Below are 13,039 nucleotides of genomic sequence, written 5' to 3'. Positions count from 1 at the left end.
AATGATCTAATTGTTTTACACTAGTTTGGAACTTCCTGGGTTGGAGATGACTGTTGGTCTACAAGCTTCAGAAAGTAGGGGATCGGGTTCTGGTCAGTCTCCTGATTTATTTTTGCAGCCAAGGTAAGAGGATCAGATTTTACAGTAGTAATGGATCAATGGCAAATGCAGAATTTCAGTCACCACCATACTTACGAACATTCAAGTTACGAACATTCCGAGATATGAACAGTCAGGGTTACAAGTTAAGTGTTTGGAGCGCTCCCCTTTGCCACCTGTAAGTTCAAATTTTGCTTTGTGCCCTATTATGCTTGTAAGAATTTTTGCAAAGAACAGAACACAAGGAAGAACCACTACCTGTTCCTTAAACCCCTTCCCTGATTATCCTGAGTATTCTCGAGATTAACTACCGTGTGTGTTCTTACAATCACGAAAATACTTGTTCATACTCATAAAGTATTCCTACTTATATCTTTATATCTTCCCAATGTAACTCGTATTTTGATGAATTCCCATTTCTATATTTCCTCTCCCATAATAAACATTTAGTATATATTTTTGTCAATACATAGATGGCAATGTGGATTGTTTACTTTCTGAACTTCCAATGTCTGCCGCTGATCCTGCAAAATTCTCTCCAAGTTCATAACTTTCAAACCTTGGAAAAAGTACAAAATTTTGAATGTCGCATGAATCTAAATTTTATTTCTTTTCACCTTTCTGAAATCCACAGTATGTAATGCTTTATAATACTGCAAGATTTAAAAATACAGTAAAAATAGTATATAATCTATAACTCCTGAGTTAATTCTGGATTGTCAGCATCAACAAAAATGTGTAATACGTATTAAACACAAACATACGAACAATTCAAGATTTGAACGACCATCTGGGCGTAACTCGTTCGTAAGTCGGGTAGTGACTGTAATGAGAAGGTTGTAAAAAAGAAAAAAAGGCTTGATCTGCCTTTGAAACTTAGTAGCTAAGAAATTTTTAATGTTTGGTGACAGGTGAAATGGTTACTTGTTACAGATTTGTACTGAAGTATTTTTTTCTATGAAAACAAGGGCTTCGTTGAAATAAGAATTTAATATGTTTAGATAATAAAGTACCAAAATAGGACAAGGATATGATGAAAACTGCTGTAAAAGCAATCTGCTTTTATACAGTTATTAGATATTTGTAAGGTTGTATCTCGTATGTGGGCAAAGCTTATGCAGTTAGACCTTGATAACATGGATTGTATGGTGTTCTGGCCTGCTTTAGTTATTTCAGATTTCAATAGAATTAATAAGTCACGAGATGTGTATGAAAACCAGACATCTTTAATAGATATCATAAACCGAGATACAGTGCACTAGTTTCCTATCCAAACCACATTCGTACTGTATACTTACAGTATTTGAAACTATCACCTTCAGAGAAAATTGTTTTGAGACCATTTTCATCTTCTTCTTCTTCTTCTTCTTTTTCTTCCCAGCTGGATTCCCATTTTTATATGGGGTCGCTGTTTCGGATGAGCCGTTAAAATCTATTTCTATCCTGCGCTTCTACCTCATTAATTCCCTTCTCATGTAAGTCTCCTCTCACACAGTCCTTCCATCTCTTTCCTGGTCTCCCTCTTCTTCCTTGAACCTCCATCCCCATAGTATATGTCCCAGCGTGGTCCTCATCTCTCCTCAACTGGTGTCCATACCGTCACAGCCTCCCCTCCTGCACTTTCTTTGATACTTCCACCACCTTAGTCGACCCCCTTATGTAGTCATTTCTAATCCTATCTTCTCTTGTCACCACAGACATCCACCTAAGCATTCTCATTTCTGCCACATCCATCTTCTCCTCTGTTTTTCTCATGCTTTCTGTTTCCATACCATACAGCATTGCTGTTCTTGCCACCATCTTGTGAATTTTCCTCTTAACCTCAGCGGTACTCTATTGTCACAAAGAACTCCAGAGGCCGCTCTTCAGTTGTTCCAGCCTGCCTGTACCTGATGTTTTACTTCTTCCATACTTCCTCCAGCATTAACAAAAGATCCCAAATACTTAAACTCAATAATTCTCTTTATTTGTTCTCCACCAAGCTGAATACTTTCTCTATCATCCCCCTCATTGGTGGTACACACATATTTTGTTTTAGATTTACTTATTCTCAGTCCTCTGTCCTCCAGTACTTGTCTCCATCTTTCCAATTTAATTTCCAGATCTTCCCTGCTCACTGCGCACAGAACAATATCATCTGCATACAGTATGTTCCATGGTACTGCCTTCCTTTACTTCCTCTATTATAATGTCCATCACTGTGTTAAAGATAAATGGGCTCAGAGCCGACCCCTTGTGTAATCCTACTCTCGCCTCAAAACCCTGTCTCCTCAACTCTGCTCCTCATTCTGGTAAATACATTCCGGTACATCTTTTGTATCAATTGCACCTACTTCTCTGGCACCATCTTCTCCCTCAGACTCCTCCATACCTCTGCCCCCACTATCACCCTCTCATGTTCTTCCAGTTCTTGCATTATTCCATCCTTGTGTCTCCAGAAATTTCCCTTCTCTTCTTCTGTTCAACCAACTAACCAACTTGTGGTGCATATGCACTTAATATTCAGAATCTCTCCTCCGTAACATATCTTCAATCTGATGATACGTTCATTCTTTCTATTCACTTCTATCACTGTATTCTTCAGTTCACTAGACAGTACTATGCCAACTCCATTTCTGCCTTGTTTATTTGCTCCATTATAGTATGGCTTATAGCCATCACCCAACTCTTTATCTTTATTTCCTTTCCATCGCATTTCTTGCACACACACATCATCTTTCTTTTCTCTCATCAAGTCAGCCCATTCTCTACCTCTCCCAGTCAGGGACCCAACATTAAGCTGACATACTCTAAACCCAATGTGAGCTCAGTTCTTTAGCTGCACCCGGTCCTGATGCAGTACCCCTCGCCTTATCACAGAGTTAGGGCGATGTCTCTGTGCGTTGTTTATGGAGTACGCCCTAGCATTACCTCTTTCCATATTTCGGCTTATTCCATTTTTAGGGTTTGGCACAGATTTTTACAGCCGCATGCCCTTCCTGACACCAACCCTCCCTATTTATCCAGGCTTGGGACCAGTACCCATAAGGACTTGTTTACCTGCCAGGTGGCTAGGTTTTTTTAAAAACCATTTTCATATTAGGTTATTTAAAATTCCCAATTACTTTATTGAATTCTGAGATAACAAGGTTTTACAAACATCATATGCTGATATATATAATTGATATTAATGCATATTACAGCATGTAGTTGAATTTTCAGGTTAGTATTTCTGCTAAATAAAGAAAACTGTGTATTACAAAAAGGCAATTATAAAACTTGCATACTGATTTGATTTAAAAAACTCATTACTTTTATGATTAGCTCATTTTGGTCACAAAATGTATGTGTCATTTCATTTTCCATGTGAAGAGAGAAACAGCCAGCAGCTGGTAGCTGTGTATGTGGACATGGATTCCAATTTTCAAAAACGTAATTGACTGCTTTACTCTGCTAATTGACATTTCAGGAGTCCCTAATGATGGTAATCATTTGATCCTGTTCATTCCCTCCATTTTGGTGTTTTTTCATTCATGCAGTACTTCAGTAATTCATAAATGAAACTTTCAGAAAACAATATATGGTTGTTAACAAATGAGGATTTTTCTTCATAGTACTGGTGTTATGCATGTAGAGGAAGAGCACACCTGCTTCAGATAGCATTATGTATTTTTTACATGTACTGGTGTTCTTATATTATTCTTATGCATTCATACAAGTGCCAACTAGTAGTGAGTCTTAAAGTTGCTTTTGGAAGTTGGGAATGATTTGGTTTCACTGCTGAATTTTAGTTTTTTGCAGGTTTATTCATGTGGTGATTATCTTTGTTTTAAAGTATTTTCTCTTGTCTTAGTTGCCATTATGTTAACCTTTGTTTTTCTGTTGAGGTGAAGAGGTTCAAGAAATTTTACTTTTAAATCCATAGTATGGATTAAGAAAACTGGGCAGATGTCCTGATTTGTATACTATGGCTGAAGAGCTTTAAAAAACCATATGATTTTACATAGGCAAATAAGAAAGTTATGATATTACAGAAAATATTTTTAGTGTAATTGTCTAACCTAACCTAAAATTGTGCATGTTTTAAAAGAAAGATCTTTAATTAAACAGTTAACCTTGTTTTCCCAGCTCTGTCCTCTCCTTATTATTACAATATTTTGATTAGATATTAGAAGATACATGCAAGATATTCAGTCTTGTATATTTGCTTTCACTACTAAGATTTCTTCATACAACAAAATTTCAGAATATCTCCAGATCACTCATGAAACAGAATATTGAATCTAATGATATACAGTATACATATGACTATCTTAACTTTTTAGTACATCACATTGTAGCCTTATATGACAAATTTCGGAAGTAGTTTGTATTTGTTCATATGCAGACCAAACCTTAACATTAGGATAAATCTCTGGTGTCAGCTGGAAACCAGTTAAAAACAAAACAAAAATTGTATATGCAACAAATTTGTGGCATCTGGCATCTAAAGCATAGTTGAGGTGGATGCTGGTCAGCGACCACGCTTGAACCCTGTGACGCACAGTCTTTCTTCAACTCCCTTGGAGAGCAAACGTTTGCTTTTGCTCTCCTCCTCCCAAGCTGGTTATTTTTGCTAAGCCCACAATTCCTTTCCTGCTTTTTGTGCTTTTTAGGTGTGTGAGTGTGTTTAGTGATTCATTATTGATTCGTCCATCGGATCTAAGAAGTTACGTGAGCATCAATGCAGTGTCCTGGCGTTCCAGGGTTCCTGTGTTCACGCTTCCTATCTTCCACCTTGACTGACCTCCATACGACTTACAGTAGGTGTCATTCCAATTTTTGTAAGTAACCAATCCATGCCTGGAGTGTTGCTCCTGGCCTGAGCAGTGGAACAACTTCTGCAAGGAGGAGCAGCATTGTAGGAAGTAGGATGCCCATCTTGGGAAGGATTCTTTCCTCCTCAAGTGGATGCTTCTGCTTCCCCCTTCTTTTAGACTTATTCCTTCTGCTTCGTCTTTCATTGTTGCCTTGTCTCCTTCCTTTTCCTCCATTGATTTGTCTTTGGAAGCATCAAGAGTTGCTCAGGGTGATATTATGTTTAATGCTGCTCCTTCTCTCTCAGGAGTCCCTTTGGGGAGGGTGGAGGCAGCGCCATCTTGTTCCTTGTTTCAAGCACCATTACCCACAAGATGTCATCTGTGTGGGCCTCCCTGGGTACTCTCCCTGTAAAGCTTATTGTCCCATTTCATGTCTACACACCTTCCCACATCGGCTCCCCAGCAGTCCCCCTCCTCCCTGCCTTCACTACTATGGGATGCCAATTGCTAACTCCTCTTCATCCTTGGTCACCTTTTTGCATGTCGGCAGCAAGGCCATCAACTCGGGTCCAGAGTCCATCACACCCTGTGACATCACTCCCAACGTTGTCTCTGCCTGTGATTACAGTTTGTGCTGTCACTCTCTCCACCTGGTGCTGTGACGTCAGAGCCAGCTTCTACCATAACTTCATCATCAGCAGTTGCCAATCCATCGGAGGTTTTCATTCAGGCCATGATGGATAATCCAGACTGTTATTTGAGAGAAGTACGGTTGTACCCCTAAAAGGAAGCAGCGCAGATCTCCGTCTTTGTCTTCTTCATCTGCATCGTCATCTTTGTCTTCATTGTCATCTTTGTCTCCTTCATCTCCCCTCCTAGGGCTTGAGTCAGGCATTGGAGGATTGAGGACTTTGTCACTTTGTCTTCTGGGAGCCTGAGAGTGGTGCCGTCTTGCTGCTCTGTCCCATCAGAGCAATGCGTTGTTGTCTAAAAAGGACTTGCCACCTGAGACCTAGGTGCCGTAGAGTGGTTGTTAGCAAAAGGCGAGTCAAGAAAGAAGTGTCCAAGAATACCATTTCATTTTGGTTATGTGAGGTGATTAGGGAAGCCTACTCCTCATCGTCAACTTCTGTCACATACTGTGCATGAAAGAGTGGATGACATCAGAGGAATCAGTTCCTCCCTGGCATTTAAGAAGAACTTGTATGTTCATAGGTTTTTTAATACTGGTTCCTGGTAACAGCAAACCAGTCACTTCCATATTATCCACAGGTCCTTGGACACTTACCTTGGGTCCGGTGGTGGCTGCCCAACAAGTTGTGTAGCTCATCCAGTGCCTCTGGCAGGACAGTTTGTATCTTGCCTAAGATGCTTGTGTGGAAGAGAGAATGAGGGAGATGACTGGTCTCTTTCTTTACCTGTTTTCCCTTCTTCATTCCTGTGGGTGGGTTGAAGAATAAACACATATGCTGGAGCTGGCATGATGCAGGTGAGTGTCGACAACCATACTGTTGTAGCACATTTTGTGTTCCATACAACATACAAATCTGCTTCTCTGTAGTATATACTCCTCACTCAAGCAGGGGAGAGAGGAGTGGTGACAAACCCTTGGCTAGTGGCGGCATTGGTTTGTTACTTGAACAGACATAGTTCTCTCTATCTTCCTTGTATGCAATTAATCTGGACATGTTACATTGTATTTACTCCCAGTGGACTGAGTTTATATACCTATATATCTAGCACCTCAAAGGCTTGGCTACTCTTCTTTAGATCTCTCATTTCTAAGAAAAGTGGTCAGGTGTGCTGAACCTCCTGTCTGTTCAGGATTCTCATACCCTCCTCCAAGTGTGAGTCTATCTTAATGTTAAAACAGAGGGTTTTTTCTGCATATGAACAAATGACAATTTGTAATTAATTTGTATTTTTCATAGTTAACAAACCTGAGGTCTTAACATTGACTGCCCACCTCTAGCCACTCCCCTTGTAATCCTGGGTTGGAAGAAAGAGTAAATGCTTCACAGGGTTCAAGCGTGCATGCTAACCAGCTTCCACCTCATCTAAGCTTTAGATGCCAGATCCCATAGATTCCTTGCATATATATATTTTTTATTGTTTTTAACCGGTTTCCAGCTGGCACCAGGATTCTGATGTGGAAGTGCCTGTCATTCTGATTCCACACCAACAAGGTTAGTAATTCCTCCAGTTGTGCGCCCCATCCCTCCCTGGTAGTTTCTGAGAATAGAAGCATCTTTGGAGGGGGAGTGTGAAGCTGAACTCCTATTGCAAGGTTCTTGTTGTTTAGCCACCAAGATAAGTTCTGTCTCACTTCTTCCAAGAGAGGAATGGAAAGGGATGTCAGGTCCTTGCTTGGGACCAGAACTCTTTTGTTCTCCACTGAAGGTGAATAAAGGTGAAGCTGCCCATTTGGGACTAGCCTCTCTATGGACAACAGGTGCTGGAGCTGGTTGTTCCTGTTGGGACAGAAACCATTGTGCTGCTTCCCTGAAACTGCTGATACAGGACTCTGAGGGGAAAGACACTCACTGGTGCTGTATCTGTCAGCATTTTGAGGTATGTTATCCTTTGCTTGAGTATAAGGTCTGATTTCTCAAGATTTATTACAATGCTTATGTTGCAATAAAATTCGAGAAGGCAATCTCTGTCCTGGAGCAACTTCGAACGAGTTTGCCAGGACTAGCCAAGCATTGAGATACCTCAAAAGATGTATCCTGTGTGAATGGGCCCTATACGACACAAGGGCGAACACTTTTGTGAACACCTGTGGAGCGGTTGAAAGCCTGAAACAAAGGCCCTGAATTGGTACACCGTTCCGTTAAGGATAAAGTGGAGGTACTTGCAGGAGGACTGATGGATGGGAATCTGGAAATATGCATCCTACAGGTCCACCATAAACGTGAAGTTGGACTCCCTGATGGCCGCGGGCACTGACAGTTTCATTTCCATATTGAACCGAATCTGATGAACAAATAAGTTTAGGGTAGATAGATGTATGACTGATCTCCATCTCCCTGATGCTTTACAAGAGAGATCCTGCTTTAAAAGCTCAGAGACCGATCTGTCATAACTTCCACAGCGCCCTTCTTCAGCATCACCTTCACCTTGTCCCAGAGAACGAAGTCCTTTGGAGAGCCAGAAACATACTTCTGTAGATGGACTGGAAGGTTGATGAGAGGTGGAGGAAACTCGTAGGGGAGTAAATAGCACACCTGAAGAGCATTCACTACCCATTTCTCCACTCCATGTTGCCCAATGGCTCAACAGGCCCTCCCCCCCACCCACCAGTGGTAGCATATGAAGGGGGAATGCTGCCATTAGCGTCCTCCTCCCTTCTTACCACCTCTACCTGGCTGTGCAGAGGACTGAAAGAGATGCTCGTTTGCACCCTTCCTGATGGGGACAGAAAGCTGGGTGTTTTCTACAAGGGACCTTAGGATTCTGGGGTTTCTTAGGACCCATAGAAGGCCAAGAGGTCTTTGCCACTGCACAGTGGATGAAGCAGTCATTGTCATCAGCTCGCTGATGATTCACCACGACGTCCATTTGCTCCCTTTTGAAGAGAGAAGTGGAACCCAACAATGGCCCAGTCCTCAGGGTCAAGACCAACTCAGGACCAACAAATTTGGAGGCCTGGGAGAGAAATCCATCTTTTGTTTTAAGTGTCAAGTTTGCCCACAGTTTAGCTTGTCAGTTAGGTATGTGATAAGAGTCCTATCTCCAGTCAGGAACAGTCTGTTAAAGTTAGCAACATCTTCGTTGGTGTGTGACAAAGAGGAAGTGATAACCTTGGCTACGGTGGTGATCCAGTGGTCCAGCCAAGAGACTGCTTGAAACGCTGCCGTGGTAGTTTCCAAGGTCGCTTGGAAGAGAATAGAGAGAACTCATTTCACTTTTAACCCCATTCAAATAATGTTAACATTGATGATGATGAGGGTGATCACAAAAGGTGTTGAGAAAACTATTCACAGCACGGTAGAGATGCTCATAAGCCTTATTCATACACATTATTAAATAATTACCAGTGTTTCACACTCCGCTTCCAAACAGCATCTACTCATCAAGGGTCAGTTTATAAAGAAGTGTTAAAGGGCCATCCTGTAATGGAAGATCTTTATACCAGAAGGAAACATCATCATATACGTATATTAATTTTAGCCATACAATCTTCTTAGAAAGATTTCTTTTTGCATTTTTTTTTAATTTAAACAACAAAGCACAGTGTAATTGCTTCATACTCCACAAATTTTTCTAAATGAATGAAATTTTAAACGTACAGTCATTGGTGTACCAAATAAAAATGTATAGATTTTAATTCTTGCCTTTACTGAAAAAATTATTATCATTTGATTTTTTTTAATAAAGAATCAAATCAGTTGTATATTTTGAATAAAATTGGTTGCAAAATGGTGTATTGGGCTTACTTCGTTGGGGACAGGATGGGGGTACCACTTACAGTGTATTGCATGGGATACTGTAATTAGTACTAAGTCATTTGCAGAGGCTGCTGTGGTAGTGTTTTTCACTCGCCCCAGATTCATACCGACACCCTTTTAGAAAGGGTGAGCGAGTCAGAATATTCTGGCATGTCCAATTTAGCAGTTCTCTGGTATTTTAGCAATAATTTACTTTAGAAATAGCGCTAAAGGAACGTATTTCACTGGGCGACACGGCTTCCTCGCCCAGAAATAGATTTTTCCTACGTCAAAATCCCTTTTCTGTCTTGTTAATTTTCATATGCGTCCTTGAACTTGTCCCATCCACCTTTCCAACTTCTGGAACTTACCGTCACCCAATTTTTAGTTCTCTTTCAAGAATGAAATCCTTTGGGTGAACCTTGATATACTTGAGAAACATGAATCACCCTGGTGAATTATGGGATTGTAGTCCAAAGCACCAGATGCTAAGTATTGTAGGGTGTGATGTTATTTTGTTCATGTACCGAAGGTTAAGATTGGAGCAATGTAAATTGAAGAAGTTTAATGACTAGGATGAGAGACATCAAAAGGAAGATTGAACAATATGTACATGACTGAATGCCTTGTAGCTGAGGCAGAAGGCAACAACAAAGAACCTTAAGTATTGCTGACTATGCAAGTAAGACTCACTGTAGACATTATCTCTTTGCATGGTATTAAGGGAAGTGCATGAATGTTAACTGTTCACTTAAATTTACTTCTTCTTATGCAAATATCCATTAGTGTATATTTTATGTTAAATTGAGCTGGTGCTGATTAAGCACACAACATACAAGTACTTAGTGAGTTTTGTTAATTAGTTTTAGGATTGAATTCTGTCGTGTGATTATGGGTTTGTATTTTTAACAGTGATTTATGAAAAGTAAGTGTCAAGTTTCATGTATTTTACTTTTTTTAAAGTTTATTTTTTCTTATTTGCCAAGGCTAATTTTTTTTAATCCATCAGAAGTGAAATTGGTGGTGTAGAGGAACAGTTGAGAGGACTCACATTGGATTCATCTTTGGTGACATCAGATACATCATCATTGAATGGAGGTGGTAAGAGTTTCTTCAAGTTCATTGTGGTACTATTTTATGTCAGTTTATTATGTGGAATATTCCAGTCATAAGTAAAAATGATATTGTTATGATACAATAAAGTTTGTTCATACTTACCTGGCAGATATATATATAGCTGTATTCTCCGAAGTCCGACAAAACTCCCGGCAAACGCAGTGGTCGGCCAGGTGGTTAGTACCCATTCCCGCCGCTGGGAGGCGGGTGTCAGGAACCATTCCCATTTTCTATTCAGATTTTTTAATGTCACTGTCCCCGAGGGGAGGCTGGGCGGGTACTTGATTATATATATCTGCCAGGTAAGTATGAACAAACTTCATTGTATCATAACAATATCATTTTGTTCATGACACTTACCTGTCAGATATATATATAGCTGATTCCCACCATTGGAGGTGGGGAGGGACAGAATAAAAGGATTTTGGGAAACATTTCACATGCAGATGATAGACATCTTGGATCCTTACCTGTTAGCATAGCTGACTTCGTGATTACTGTCACCCAAGTCTGCTTTTGCTTTACTAGTCTCTCCAGCAAGGACGTGACCTGTATAGCTGGTGAGATCTAGATGATCTGACAACGGGGGCGTGACCACAATGTGTCTAGACCATATTGACCATACTTTATGGGCAGCGAAGCAAAGAAAAAAACACCAAAAAAACCCACCACCTGACCTAGCCTAGCAAAGTTAGTCCCCGAAACTTTAAGGCTAAATAAAGGGAAGTCCGCCTCTAGCGGTCGACCCTACAACCAAAAAACCAACAACCATAAAATAAAAGCACACCTATCCATTTTCTAAAGGATAGGATTCGTGCCGCTTCCCCTACCCAAAACTGAATCTGCTGATATGTATGGTCCAAGCGAAAAACAGTTCTCATATGTCACTTTCACATCCCTGAGGTAATGTGAAGCGAACACAGAGTTGCTCACCAAAATGTGGTGCTCACAATAATCGCTGAGCGCCATATTCTTATGAAATGCCATCGAAGTTGCGACAGCTCTAACTTCATGAGCATGACTTTCAGAATTTTCAGATCACTATCCGGGCAGGACGAATGGGCCTCCCTGATGGTGCTTCTCAAGAAGAACGCTAAGGCGTTCTTAGACATAGGTAAATGAGGTCTTTTCACAGAACACCAAAGATTGTCCGATTGACCTCTAATTTGTTTGTTTATCCAGATAGAATTTTAGAGCTCTGACAGGACACAGGACTCTTTCTGGCTCTCGACCAACGATCCCTGCTAATCCTTGATATCAAAGTTCTTAGCCAGGGATTGGAAGGATTTTTGTTTTTTAGCTAAAAAAGGAAGGACTCAAGGAACAGACTGCATTGTGTCCCCTAAATCCAACATTTTTGCTAATTGCTTGAATCTCACTCACCCTCTTCGCAGTGGCTAGGGTGGTTAGAAAGAGGGCCTTCTTCGTTAAATCTTTCAGCGAAGCCTCGTGCAAAGGTTCAAAGGGACTCGCCATTAAAGATTTTAGAACTATGTCCAGATTCCACGAAGGTGTCTTAACCTGTGGAACCTTTGATGTTTCGAAGGATCTCAGAAGATTGTGAAGATCCCTATCATTCGTCAAATCTAGGCCTCTATGACGGAAGACTGTTGACAGCATACTCTTTTATCCTCTAATTGTTGATACTGCAAGCTTGTCTTCATTCCTTAGATGGAACAGGAAATCGGCGATTTGGCTCACAGACGTCTTGGAGGAGGAAATGCCCTCTTTCCTACACCATCTTCTAAAAACAGCCCACTTAGACTGGTAGACAGATTGATAGGAAGCTCTTCTCGCCGTGGCGATAGCTTTTGCCACCACTCCTGAAAACCCTCTCGCTCTTGCCAGTTTCTTGATAGTCTGAATGCAGTCAGACTCAGAGCGAACGGGTTTTGGTGATATCTCTCGAAGTGGGGCTGTTTGAGAAGATCGGTTCTTACTGGTAGGATTCTTGTTTGAACGGGGGGAAAGTTTGAACGGGGGGAAAGGCGTATACATCCATCCCCGTCCAGTCCCAAAGCATTGCGTCTACTGCTACTGCTTCCGGGTCGATGATCGGAGAACAGTAAAGAGGCAGCCTCTTCGTTTTCGAAGTCGCGAAGAGGTCCACTATTGGTCGTCCCCATAGTTTCCATAACTGTTGGCAGACCTCTATGTGCAGAGTCCATTCTGTTGAAATCAATTGATTTCGACAGCTTAAAATGTCTGCTCTGACGTTCTGGACCCCTGAAACAAATCTTGTCAGGAGAGTTATGTTCCTCTCTTCTGACCATAACAGGATTTCTCTCGCTATCCTGTAGAGAGAACGAGAGTGTGTCCCCCCCTGTTTCTTGATATAAGAAAGGGCCGTGGTGCTGTCCGCGTTGATCTGGACAACTCGGCCTATGACTCGTTCTTGAAAGGTTAGAAGTGCTAAGCGAATTGCCTCCAACTCCTTGAGGTTGATGTGCCAAGGCTTCTGTTCTTTTCTCCAGAGGCCTGACACTTCCTCCTTTTCCAGAGTTGCTCCCCAGCCTGTCATAGACGCGTCTGTAAATAACACTAGGTCGGGGCTCTGAAGACAGAGGAACACTACTTTCGACATCTTGGTGGGATCGAGCCACCACTCTAGGTGTT

General features: G+C 41.2%; 1 protein-coding gene across 8 annotated transcripts in view; it reads left to right on the top strand.

Annotated features, from left to right (window-relative positions):
* LOC135196157 (synergin gamma-like) overlaps positions 1–13,039 on the top strand; it is a 272,072-nt gene that overhangs the window by 221,510 nt on the left and 37,523 nt on the right. For 7 of the 8 annotated variants that reach the window (XM_064222725.1, XM_064222724.1, XM_064222728.1 and 4 more), the window contains 2 exons: positions 25–123; positions 10,317–10,408. In XM_064222725.1, the coding sequence (XP_064078795.1) occupies positions 25–123; positions 10,317–10,408 (191 nt within the window). The remainder of the gene's footprint in view (positions 1–24; positions 124–10,316; positions 10,409–13,039) is intronic. The other variant, XM_064222726.1, reaches the window with a different exon arrangement.

The sequence above is a fragment of the Macrobrachium nipponense genome, chromosome 17 (genome assembly GCF_015104395.2).
Source record: "Macrobrachium nipponense isolate FS-2020 chromosome 17, ASM1510439v2, whole genome shotgun sequence".
Lineage (NCBI taxonomy): Eukaryota > Metazoa > Arthropoda > Malacostraca > Decapoda > Palaemonidae > Macrobrachium > Macrobrachium nipponense.
This window is presented reverse-complemented; position numbering and strand designations above follow the sequence as displayed.